The sequence below is a fragment of the Temnothorax americanus genome, unplaced genomic scaffold (assembly GCF_048541705.1).
Source record: "Temnothorax americanus isolate GAGA-0224 unplaced genomic scaffold, ASM4854170v1 Scaffold1, whole genome shotgun sequence".
Classification (NCBI taxonomy): domain Eukaryota; kingdom Metazoa; phylum Arthropoda; class Insecta; order Hymenoptera; family Formicidae; genus Temnothorax; species Temnothorax americanus.
Window position 1 is genome coordinate 5,887,964 of NW_027509230.1, and position 12,030 is coordinate 5,899,993.

The 12,030-nt window shown below is 38.1% G+C and overlaps 3 protein-coding genes across 3 annotated transcripts; 2 read left to right on the top strand and 1 right to left on the bottom strand.

The window, feature by feature from the left end:
• Window positions 1-670: 670 nt before the first annotated feature.
• LOC143900751 (protein phosphatase PTC7 homolog) lies at window positions 671-4,198 on the top strand. The gene is made up of 5 exons (XM_077412472.1): window positions 671-1,383; window positions 2,777-2,956; window positions 3,069-3,267; window positions 3,411-3,667; window positions 3,996-4,198. Exons 1-5 carry the CDS (start codon window positions 1,134-1,136, stop codon window positions 4,043-4,045), a joined length of 936 nt encoding a protein of 311 aa, XP_077268598.1. The 5' UTR covers window positions 671-1,133; the 3' UTR covers window positions 4,046-4,198.
• Window positions 4,199-5,319: 1,121 nt separating this feature from the next.
• On the bottom strand, window positions 5,320-9,036 carry Der-2 (Derlin 2). The gene is made up of 6 exons (XM_077413306.1): window positions 8,694-9,036; window positions 8,058-8,123; window positions 7,700-7,867; window positions 7,322-7,444; window positions 6,866-7,029; window positions 5,320-6,674 (listed from the first exon to the last, which is right to left on the bottom strand). The coding sequence occupies exons 1-6, from the start codon at window positions 8,790-8,792 to the stop codon at window positions 6,572-6,574; spliced, it is 723 nt and encodes a 240-aa protein (XP_077269432.1). The 5' UTR covers window positions 8,793-9,036; the 3' UTR covers window positions 5,320-6,571.
• A 145-nt stretch (window positions 9,037-9,181) lies between these two features.
• Rdgbbeta (cytoplasmic phosphatidylinositol transfer protein 1) lies at window positions 9,182-11,906 on the top strand. The gene is made up of 8 exons (XM_077412590.1): window positions 9,182-9,445; window positions 9,788-9,936; window positions 10,193-10,281; window positions 10,493-10,500; window positions 10,568-10,639; window positions 10,771-10,869; window positions 10,947-11,102; window positions 11,335-11,906. Exons 1-8 carry the CDS (start codon window positions 9,395-9,397, stop codon window positions 11,569-11,571), a joined length of 861 nt encoding a protein of 286 aa, XP_077268716.1. The 5' UTR covers window positions 9,182-9,394; the 3' UTR covers window positions 11,572-11,906.
• Window positions 11,907-12,030: the final 124 nt, after the last annotated feature.

Here is a 12,030-nt window from a genome sequence, read left to right on the forward strand (position 1 = left end):
GAAATACAGTTTCCGATCACGTGATAGTTTAGTTGTAATTTGTAATGTTCCGCGGGTGTCCTGTGGATACGGTAAGAGATAATCTCTCTGCTGGTAGGATATTTTTTCTAAGATGAGTATTTTGTTTCATAATCAAAGGTGCAACTTTATGAAGAAGCTCCTCAAAGGTGGCAGTGTCCATTCTCAAACATCTGTTCAAAATAAAAACAAAAACTTTATATCACGTCTACTCTTATAAGTTATAATACCTAAAATGTTTAATTTTTTAATTTTAAAATACCTGCAAAATTTGTTTGGATCTTCAAGACTTAACTCAGTAAAAAAATTGCGATGTATTCCTTGTTCTTGCCTCTGTGCTATCCATGGCTTTACCCACAACCTTTGCTTTTTATATCGGATTTCTTCTATTATAAACACGAAACATAGAAGAACAAGTTTTTTTCGTTTTTTTCAAATTTTGCATGCATTGAAAGGAATACTTTTTTTTCGGTAATATTGATGCCATATTCTCACTAAAATTCGCTTAAATACGATCAGTCAGCATCGGCGACTTGGTGACAGATTGGGCAATGTGATTGACCGATTAGAGTCGGCAGTCGCGATCGGCAGTCGGGTCGGCCTTCGCAGTCGGTAGTCTGATACGGGCTTAAAGAACATAAAGGCCGAAGTCTAACCGGAGTCCGACGCCAGCGCGCCACGTGACCGCGCACCAAGTCGATTCACCGAACCTTTTCCCGTGACTGACTCTGACTGCCACTACCGCCAGTGTCCGTGCCTCCTGAGTGTGGTGAATGAACGATAAGCGCGGGGACGATCGTGGGCAGCTTCGCGTCGCGCGATTCCTCGTGGTTCCTCGGCCGCGGGTCCTGACAGAGCGCGCGAAAAAGGGTGTGTGTGAGAGAGAGAGAGAGAGAGAGAGAGGACGGTGCCGAGACGGCTGTGAGTCGGCGAGATAATTGGGGCCCAAGAAGCGAAACGGAACGAGCAAAAGGAATGCGCGTCGCGATGCTGCCGACTCCACTGGTGCTGATCGCACGCTACTCCACGTTGTCGTCGTTGCTATCATCGTCGTCGTCGTCGTCGTCGTCGTCGTCGTCGTGAGCGGTGACAGTGTATCGCGAGCCAATACCGCGATGCAATCCATCTACTGGACTGGACGATTGCTGTCGCGCGCGCTCTGGAACGGCATCGCGAGCTACAGCACCGCGTGCGGCGGCGAGCAGCAGCCGAGCGCGGCCGTCGCGAGCACCAGGCGCCGCGAGACCTCGCTCGTCTCCGCCGTGTGCGGTTTCCCCAAGGACTTTGCCCGGAGCCGGATACGCAGGGGCCAGTTCGGCGACGACGCTTGGTTCACTGCCAGATTCAGGACGGCCGAAGTCATAGGTGGGCGACTCCCGGCGGCGAGTACGCCTCGCGATCGCCTCACGCGTGCTGGGGCTTTGCTCTTCCCTAGCCGCCCTATTTCAAGATTCTTGTCCCTTTCTTGCTCCGGAATCCCTGTCCGAAAGCCTGGGGAAAAGCCTGAAGCAAAGTCGGCCCCAGAGCACAGCGGAAAATTTTAAAAGGCATCACAAAGACGTCTAAAAGACGATATAATTTTTCAGACGTCTTTTAGACGTCTTTCAGAAGCTTCTATATTAGCTGGGACTGAAGAGATCTGCTTCCTTCAACTAATTTCTATAATTTCTTATAATTATGTTTTTAATCTCAATTATGCCCGTTTCAGTTTTATCTCGTACGGTTGAAAAAAATGTACTTTTTTTTTCTAAAATGACAACGAGCAACAGTCCACTGGTGGACAATGTGGAATGTTTAAATCACCGAACAAACAATTTAAATTCCAAGTAAATTCTTAGGAGGAAAAGATCTGCTATTCTTAATTTTACGCTTGCTACACTTAAAAGAAATAATGTGTATGCATTTGGAGCAAACAAAGGAAAAGAGAATTTTGGGAAAAAACGAGGAAAAGATTGTAAAAAGGAAAAAATGGGAAAACCGCGGTGAAAAAGAATAGAAATCCAAATTCACCGTAAAACTATCTTTCAGAAGATGGTATCGTCTTCTCATCCGTCGCGTGTGGTGTTTGACTGAACTTTCTGCTGCGCTTTCTACACTCTCCTACAGTTTTTGTCCTCCTTTTTTTTTTCCATTCCAAAGCTTGAGCAAAAAGGCTTTACTTCAAATACAGCAAGTGTGATTGAAGATTTAAGAACTTTAAGAGATTTTAAATTATTAATTCTTTTTATACATTTTATATGTATTAATTTTTTGCCATCTTTCCTTTAACTTATGAACATTGTGTAATACTGTATAGTTTTATTTTGAATATAAAAGTTTAATTACACAGCTTTAAATACGGACACGATAATTAAGAGAAATAAATAATATTATATTATCTGCGTTCAATTTTTTACATAATTTTTACTCGAGGTTAACTATCTGAAGTAATGTTGAACGTTCGTACATTTAACAAACATAAAATACCTATTTCATTAATTATGTCTGTAATCTAGTAAGTGCATAAATTATTATTGTACCTTATTGGCATAGATTGTTCACTTAAATTATTCACAAAATAATTTAAAGATAATAATTTTGTTATAGATAATTGTTAATATGTAGATTCTCTACTTTTAAATTAATTATTGTAATTCGAATATTTATTTTTCAAGACAAACCTTGAACTTTTAAAGTACATATTTGAGAATGTAAACTTGACTGGCAGTTATTTAGACAATTGCCTTGTACAGGTACTAATTACCTTTTAATGTTTCAGGTGTGGCTGACGGTGTGGGGGGATGGCGACACTATGGAATCGATCCAGGAGAGTTTTCTAATTTCCTAATGAGGACGTGTGAGAGGCTAGTCTCCATGGGCAGATTCACACCTACAGAACCAGCTGGCTTATTAGCGCGTAGTTACTATGAATTGTTAGAAAATAAACAACCAATATTAGGTGAGTATAGTGCCTTTAATCGTGGGTAAAAAAAAATTAGATAAATCAAAATTATTTGGAAATGTTGTCTCAAGATTTTTTCTGATATTAATTAAATTTCTTTGGTGTACAGGTAGCAGCACCGCGTGTGTAATAGTTCTTAATAAAGAGACGAGCTGCATTTACGCAGCCAATATAGGAGATAGCGGCTTCGTAGTTGTACGACGGGGAGAGGTGGTACATCGGTCTTCGGAGCAACAACATTACTTCAATACTCCCTTCCAATTGTCGCTGCCACCTCCGGGACATTCTGATCTAGTACTTCGTGACAGGTAGATTATTTTTTATGCAGCGATTTATATATTCTGCTTATCTCTGTGTATTTCTGTAACCGCACATATTGATATTTATATCGCGATACCACAATCCTCGTGAAAATTAATTATGAATAATTACGTTCTTTTTTCCTATTCAGTCCAGAATCCGCTGACACTTCGAGTTTCGGGGTTGAGGACGGCGATGTAATCCTTCTGGCAACCGACGGGGTATTCGACAATGTGCCTGACCAGTTGCTAGTCACCGAGATGCGTAAGATTGAGGGCGAGAGAGACCCCACGAAAATACAATGCGTCGCTAACACGATAGCGTGGATGGCGCGTCGTTTGGCGTTTGACGGCGCCTTTATGTCTCCGTTTGCTCAAAATGCCCAAGAGAATGGGATCGATGCAATAGGTATGTAAAAGAAAGACACTACTAATTATTTACGCTGTATTTCAAGCAGCAACGTTTTTTGGATATAAAATAAATCGCTTTATATAAAAATATCTCAATTACATCATATTAGAAATTTATCTTGTAATTACTTATCTAAAAAAAATAAGATAAGTAATCATAAGATAAATTCCTAATATAATGCAATTTTTTATTCCTTTTCTTTTATAGAAGAAATTAAATGTTAATTGAAATTTTTCCTTTATTGATTTTGCTTGAATTTGATCCATTAATATGAACAAAAGAACAAAAAGTTTAAGGAGATTTTACGAAATTTTGAACCTTTCAGGTGGTAAACCAGATGATATCACGGTGCTTTTAGCAACAGTGGCGATATGATAAAACAATAAGGAACAAGTGTACAATAGAGCCCTGATGATCATTGTATTATAGTCCATGTCATTGCGTATATGTATTTAGTTATACATCATATTAATCCTATTACGCTAATCATTTATTATTTAAATCGAAATAAATGGTTTTGTAAAATCACTTCTTATTCTACTCATTATTATTCATTTCTTTACACCTCTTGATAATTATTAACGTACTCTTTGGCGATTGCGGATGTGCTTGTTGATTCACCCTTTCAGCATCTACGTGTCATATATCGCACGTCCACTTTTGGTAAATTTGTCACTTTCTTTAAGTGTATGCATTTACATCTAAAAGTAAAAGAACATTTAAAGACCGAAGAAATCAAGATTAACAAGAAAATATGATTTTTATACACTTAATGAGATACTGAAAGAGTTAATACAAACGCCTCCTAACAGGAACCAATCAAAGATGTTATCGTCGTTAACTGTATCAAAATGACAATGTTAGGAAACGACCAGAAATTTCAAGATTAATGATGTAAAAACCCACTTAAAAATCGCAACATCCACATTAGAATTATAAATTTAACATATTAAGTATTAATCGAGCTGTAAGAATACAAGGAATATCGTGCAAAGAAGCATCCTATGATCTTGGAAGCCAAAGATATAAGAGAAGATAAATATGTGCAAATCTAAAAAATTAAAATGCTATAGATACAAATATGTAGTATTCAAAAAGCTTTATAAAAATTTTAAAGGACTCAAAACCCGAGGATCTTAAATCACGATTAAAACAATTAATTATTCCTCGTAATCACGTGGGAGTTCAAATTTCTTGTCTAAATCAGTACACTATAAAATAAATTTGCACAACATTTAGAGGTATGTTAAAAAATTCACATCTGTTTAGCTTAGGATATCATTGTACAAAGCGCTTATGAGAATCACAGAAAAATTTACATTCAAGTTGGTTATGTATCATACTTTACTAAGTGATGTCTCTTTTCCAAACGGAAAAAAAAAATAAAAATCTAAAGATGCTAAAACTCAACTTTTGCTTTTAAAAATCCGAATTATTATTGAAGAATTTAAGAAATAAAACTCAAAATTTGCTTCAATGATAATTAAATAATAGATTAACCTTAGAAAAAAAACAGTACCTTTCTATCGTCTTCACGATAAAAAAAGTAACGGTTATTAATTATGATTAATGCAAGTCTCCGTTACATTCATATAGTACACAATATACACATATGAACAAAGTGTGGGAAGTGTATGTATATATATATATTATTTCTTTAGTTTATATTTAACGATTTGTACTTTGTAGATGTTGCCTAGATTACACTTCGCTACGATAATAAATATAAATAAATGCTTTAGTATATTTTAAAATAGTCTCCCTTGCACAATGGCATTCTCTCTCTCTCTCTCTCTCTCTCTCTCTCTCTCTCTCTCTCTCTCTCTCTCTCATCGATATTTGCAAGAACAATGAGCACGGTTAGTGTATCACAAAATTACCACCGATCGCAAATATCTTACAAAAGTGACACATTCTCGATACATTAAATTTAATTAATTTGCGAGTGAAAAGTTACAACCCCCGTGCTGAACCGGAAGTTCACCACAGACGGGTTTAACCCTCGGAATGCCAATTCAGTTACACTCGCGTGCATAAAAATGCTATTTCTATCGAATCGGATGATTCTCAAGTCCGCAGATATAAATCTGCGAAAATTTTAATAATCGTTATTACTAAAGTTTACTCGCTACAATATATTTAGGATGAAATAAGCTATTATATACGACAGTAGAATCGCGTACATAAACAGCTTAGACTAATATTACCTAATACCAACTAAAATTACTAATTTTTACAATTTTAAACTCATTTCAAACTTGAAAATCATTGTTTGAAAAACAAAATATATATTCGCAATACCTTGTACTTTAAATAAAGCAATTTAATCCATATTTTCTGATAGTGCTAGAAGCGCAACGCTTGGCTTCCAGTTATTATCGATAGAAACCGGATTCTGTACGCAAAAATGAGCATCGAAAAACACATATAAATGTGCAAGTGGAATTTAAGGAAATCAATAACAGGATTTCTGATGTTAAGCGCGTAGTTTTTTCGTTTATATGCAAAGTGTATAAGTACTCACGCATGTTTTTTCTTGTCTACAAATTCTTTGAAAAGTTCGAAGTTGGCTTTTTCTTGACGACAATTTGATTATTATTACAGGCTAATCATCAATCGCTTTTGATATCATCTTTAATTAAATGTTCTGTCGAATTTTCGCTTCAAAAAAAAAAATAAGCTTTAGACATTTCGGAAGATCTTTCATGGAACAGAATCGCTCGATCTCTTATACACTTTGTATATTATACGTTACGTGTCTCATTATACATCTTTGCATACAAATCCGGGCATTAAATTGTCGATTATTCCAAAGGGACAATGGAGACGCGGGTTTCCGCAATATTCTTGGGCAATTTGACATAAGAAACAGCATTAGGAAGAGAATGCTGAATTTTTCGATTATTGCACGTTGGCTTCCTGTCCCCAATTAAAGCCGCCCGGCCGATCTTCCGGCGGTGGCGTATAATCTGGATCCTCAGGATGTGCGTCAAACAAAGTCTTACTGAGAAAAAGAGAAGAATATTATATATTATCTCTTTCATCGATAGTCCAGCGTTTGCTCATCATCACCCAATTTTAAGACGCTCCTCCACAAATGAACTATTGAAATAATTCAATTGATTTTAAATAACAATAATTTCTATCTTAATTTCAGTTTTAAATAAAAAAAATAAGTAAGAGTTATATACGTACAGTATTTGCGGGGTTTTCAGAATTCGGAAACCGCCTCTTAACCGGGGAAATACATCCTCCGCAAAATAGTAAATATGCCCTACCGCCATTCCTACAAGATCGACCCATATCGTATTGCCAAGCAGTACGGAGAAGCCTAACAGCACCCACGGTAAATACGGAGCCTGAAAAAATCAAAGTCATCAGTAATCATCGCGTGATTCGTCACGTGATGATTGTCACATGATACAAGCCACAATAATGAAGCAGCAGTTGATTCCAACATAAGGTATGTTCTTTTTACCTAAACTTTTGCAACGTTATTTTTTTTTCTCTTTTTTTCCAACATAGAGAGAAAAAGAGAAAAGATAAACGGTGCGAGAAATCTAGCTAAAAAGAATAGACCTGTAAATTGCAATAGTAATAAAACAAAGATAATATCAGAGTCGTGTGTTCATCTCTTTAAATTGGTCCTACTTGGAAGTTCAAAAGTCCGAAGAAGTTCATCCTAACAAAAGGATTTCGTCGTGACCACACGTACACCAGCATTATCGTGAATGCATGCCCCAGGAACAGCAAATTGACGAAAAATGCAAAACTCTATGAATAAGTTAAGAAATAATGACAAAAATGTTCTCAATAAGGACAATATTATACCCTTTGAATATAGCAACGTTAATAATTAATTCTAATTATTTATTATTATTATTATAAACATTATTATTCAGAGCTGTTAATTATAATTGTTATTAATTTAATTATCGATAGAATATTAACGTTACAATTGATAATAAAACATTGCCATAATTATAATTGTTATTAAAATTATAACAATTGACATTTCGTCAAGGATACGATCATGCATATTCCGCCAAAGATGAACATCATCACGAAATCAGCTGTTCTCCTGCGGAAAGACCCTTCCTCCAACATGCGGCAATATCGATATGTGAAGATCATATTGAATAATAGGTTGAACCCAACATTTCCGAAGAACAGGAATGTTGTTATCAATCGCCATATCTGAAATAATTCAACGCAATACTGTAAAGAAGCTTAGAGTTGTATTGTGTGCTGTCGCGACATTTGATAAATGACGGAAAAAGTGCAAGTCTACACGTATAAATGTTCTTTCAATGACGGCAATGACTTTTGAACCATCTTATATAACAAAGTACTTTGCATAGCTGTTTGCATATCTGAACTTCCGTACCTGGTACTGCTCCACAATGAGAATAGGATTGAAATACAGTTGAAACGGGGATACCAAGTCTAATTGCTGAAACATTTAAATTAATTACATCATTGGCAAACAAATATATATCTTGTACGTTCAATCAAGTCAATTATTAATTTAATTAAAATTATTCCCGATTATATATCACATTAGGCTTCTTTCTGTGTAATATCACTTTTATACAATTGCTAAGGAAGCAACGGAACACAATATGAACCAAGTCGTCGACTGTGCTCAAGCATGAGACTTAGGCTGCGAATCTGCGATCCACTTGACGCTACAAATACTTTGGTTTGGAGCGTTCTTCTTCTCCTTCTTCTTTCTTCATTGAAAGAAAAGAGAAGAGGAATGCTTCGAAGCATTTGTAGCGTCAAGTGGACCGCAGCCTTAATGATCTTATAAATACAGTAAACTTAAGTGCTCGTGAGAGGTGAGAAAATCTCGAAAACCCGAGGAATTTGGGATAAGGGAAAAAGATAAGATCCGACGATAAAAGCCCGCGCGTCCAGAGACCGACGGCGACGACGCGGTCGAGAGGGTGCGGAGGGGGAGGAAAAGGGGGAAAGGGGGTGAATAAAAAAAAAATACACGCAAGATCGGCAAGATAGCTACCACGGCGAGGGTCGTGATGACACAGGCTGTCGTGTAAGCCCGCGTCACCACGGGCATCTGCATGTACTCGTGCCATAACGCTTCGTAGGCCATTGGCATCGATTGTCGGCGATCTCACGCCCGTGTTCCTGCTTCCTTCGCACCGAGACCTCGCAGCTGCACACACGCCGCTCCCCAGTCCTGCCCGCTTCACCATCGCATGTCGCACCCCGATGCGCGGCAAACTGTTACCTGCACATCGTGAACCGCGACGCGAATTTCTGCCGTCAGCCGTGTCGTGTCCGTCCGCAGTCCTCCGCACTCCGCACCGCGATATCACCCACGAACCCTCGTATGTAGTACATACATGCGTACATACATACACGTAACACGTGAAACTGTCGACGAACGCGCGCGCCTGGGGGGGTACCGTCACGTCCGTCACTAGTGTCACTACCGTCGCCGGCGTCGCCCCGCCGCCGAGCTGTGACTTTTTCGCCGCCAGGTTGCCGAACTGGCGCCCATCGATCACGCCGCGCGAAACACGGCGAACTTCACCACGCCGTCGTGCGGATTGTTTATCCCACGTAAACGTCGTAAACGTCGGCTCTCGGACACGGAGAATCGACGAGGTCGACGGCAACTCCAGCGAGTAAACGCACGTAAACCGGGGCCGGGGTCAATCGCCACGCTACGATCGAAAACAATCGGAGTAATTGAAAATGGTTCTCACGAAGGAGTACCGCATTTCCATGCCGCTCACCACGGAAGAGGTAACCTTCGCGCGTTACGCTCGATCGCTCGATCGTGATACGCGGTGGTGGGGCTGCCGCGAGATACATGTATATATGGATAAAATGGAAGTTATGTAAATGTCGCACTGGGTCTACATCGCTTGTGTCAATTACCTTTGGGTACAAGACACTATAATTCCTCATCCGAGGAATGCACGAAAAAACCCCCGCTCGATCGCTTATTTAATTATTTATTCGATAGACGAGGGTATTTGTCCGTTCGTCTGACGATATTCGTTGCCCCGTCTGCCGATTTTTTCTTGAGAGGCGATTTTTCGTAACAATTACTTTGCGGTAATCGATCAATTCGCTTTTGTATAGTACCGCATCGGCCAGCTATACATGATCGCCAGACACAGTCACGAACAGTCCGATAACGACGAGGGAGTGGAAGTGGTGGAGAACGCCGTCTGCGAGGATCCTGTTCACGGGAAGGGCCAATATACTGAAAAGAGAATCCATTTGTCCAGGTAAGTCTTGTATTCTTAAATATACTTGACGTCTGAAGTGCATACAGTATCAGGCTGTAGTCCATTTGATGCTACAAAATGGCTTTGAAGCGTTCTCTCTCTTCTTCTCCTTCTTTCTTCGCTGAAAGAAAGGAGAAGAGAAATGCTTCGAAGCATTTGCAGTGTTAAGCGGACCACAGTTTATAATAGGTGTTATAGTATTTTATAATGGCTTGATCTCCTAAAACAAACATTGCACGTCTTGTTTTCCTTGCAGTAAACTACCTTACTGGATCCAGTCCATTTTACCACGAATATTTTATGTGACGGAAAAAGCGTGGAACTATTATCCTTTTACTATCACAGGTACATTCTATTTTATTTGTACAGCGTAATCGTAATTGGTTTTTTATTAATTTCATACTTTTAGAAGTTGAAAGCAGTCGTGACTTTTAGCACTGATAAATATGATAATCTTGAAATATTGTATTTTTTTTTTTATTAAAGAGAATCAAAACCCTTTTATTGTATTATATTTTTGTTTTCTTGCATGTTTGTTCGTTCCTGGTGACTGCAGAATACACTGTGAGTAACATTCAGCATGAGTATTACCATAAAAATTTCTGTTATTCCTGAATTTTTCTTTTTTCAGTGTTCATTTATACCAAAGTTCCACATAGCGATAAACACACGGTATGAGGACAACAATGGCTCCACAGAAAATGTAAATAGCTTATTATTATATACATCACGCTCGCTTCACCGCACGTTTCGTTATCGTATACTTTTTTATGTAATGAAAAATATAATTAATATGATAATGACGATGATGATTCTATTATTATTGATTTGTAGTGCTTAGGACTATCGCCCATTGAATTAATTCACCGAGAGGTAGATTTTGTGGATATTGCATATGATGAAATCTCTGCGAAACATTACAAAGAGGAGGAAGTATGTTTACAACATTCACTTGCGTTTAATTTTTAACGTTAGATTTTCGCTTAATTGAAATACCTTAATCGTAACAGGACCCAAAGTACTTCCAATCGAAAAGAACGGGCCGTGGTCCTCTGGTTGAAGGTTGGAGGGACACAACGCAACCCATAATGTGCTCGTACAAATTGGTTCACGCCTCGTTCGAAGTCTGGGGCATGCAAACGCGAGTGGAAGATTTTATTCATAGAGTAAGCTTGTTTAATTAACCATTCGCCTGTTTTACATTTCGATAATATTTTTTTTCGACAATTACGTAAATAGCATCGTGATTGTTCGGAAAGCATTTAACGAGCGATACAAAATAATTCGATTTCTTGCATAGAGATTATATACAATATTCAAAGAACTAAAGACTTAAGCCAATAAAAGCACATTTATTTATTATAAACGTTGATTGACTCCATTATCTATGGGTTTTAGTGTATAAGAGATATTCTACTGCTGGGTCACAGACAGGCCTTCGCCTGGATCGACGAGTGGTATGACATGACTCTGGAAGATGTACGGCAATATGAACAAAAGATGCAAGCCGAAACAAACGAAAAGGTCAGGCTGAAAAATCAACTTGATGAGAAACAGACCACCGCTACACCGTCCTCGTCTATGCCAACCACGCCGAAATCACCAACACAACGATCGTGGTTTTCTTGGTCGTAGCCACAATTAGTCGTAGCAACAATCGATTCCGGTTCCGATTCTGTGGCAGCAGTTGTTTCTCTCATTGATTAACATTATGCGAAAGAAATGAATGGCATTCTCTATTGCTCGTGCCCGTCTTTCACCTCTCTCAGAGAATGCGCAAATCGGTCATGACATATTCTTTAAATGAATTTTACATTAGTAGCTTAATTGGTGGTTTTATTGAAGTAAAAACTTGTGCGATTCTTCTGAAAATGTAAAAAAAGTAATTTTAGAAAATGTAAGTAAAGCTAATAACAATTTGTTATCATTAATCTAGTTTTAAGTAGTAGTTTTTTTTTGTGAAAGAAAAACCTGGAGGAGAATAAAAAGATAATTATATATCAACGATCTGAACTCTTAATTTTATATAAGAGTAATATTGTTTTTTACCATTATTGGTTAGCATTATTGTTTTTACCAAAGGAATATGTCTAA

What these genes read in the sequence shown, in the direction of transcription:
- LOC143900751 (XM_077412472.1), top strand. Translation starts at nt 1,134, where the DNA reads ATGCAATCCATCTACTGGACTGGACGATTGCTGTCGCGCGCGCTCTGG. An exon ending in AAATAAACAACCAATATTAG is followed by an intron (nt 2,957 to 3,068) that starts GTGAGTATAGTG and finishes TTTGGTGTACAG; the next exon opens with GTAGCAGCACCGCGTGTGTA. An exon ending in GATCTAGTACTTCGTGACAG is followed by an intron (nt 3,268 to 3,410) that starts GTAGATTATTTT and finishes TTTCCTATTCAG; the next exon opens with TCCAGAATCCGCTGACACTT.
- Der-2 (XM_077413306.1), bottom strand. Translation starts at nt 8,792, where the DNA reads ATGCCAATGGCCTACGAAGCGTTATGGCACGAGTACATGCAGATGCCC. An exon ending in TTGGCGGAATATGCATGATC is followed by an intron (nt 7,445 to 7,699) that starts GTATCCTTGACG and finishes ACTTATTCATAG; the next exon opens with AGTTTTGCATTTTTCGTCAA. An exon ending in TCGGACTTTTGAACTTCCAA is followed by an intron (nt 7,030 to 7,321) that starts GTAGGACCAATT and finishes TGATTTTTTCAG; the next exon opens with GCTCCGTATTTACCGTGGGT.
- Rdgbbeta (XM_077412590.1), top strand. Translation starts at nt 9,395, where the DNA reads ATGGTTCTCACGAAGGAGTACCGCATTTCCATGCCGCTCACCACGGAA. An exon ending in TGCCGCTCACCACGGAAGAG is followed by an intron (nt 9,446 to 9,787) that starts GTAACCTTCGCG and finishes GCTTTTGTATAG; the next exon opens with TACCGCATCGGCCAGCTATA. An exon ending in ACAATGGCTCCACAGAAAAT is followed by an intron (nt 10,640 to 10,770) that starts GTAAATAGCTTA and finishes ATTGATTTGTAG; the next exon opens with TGCTTAGGACTATCGCCCAT.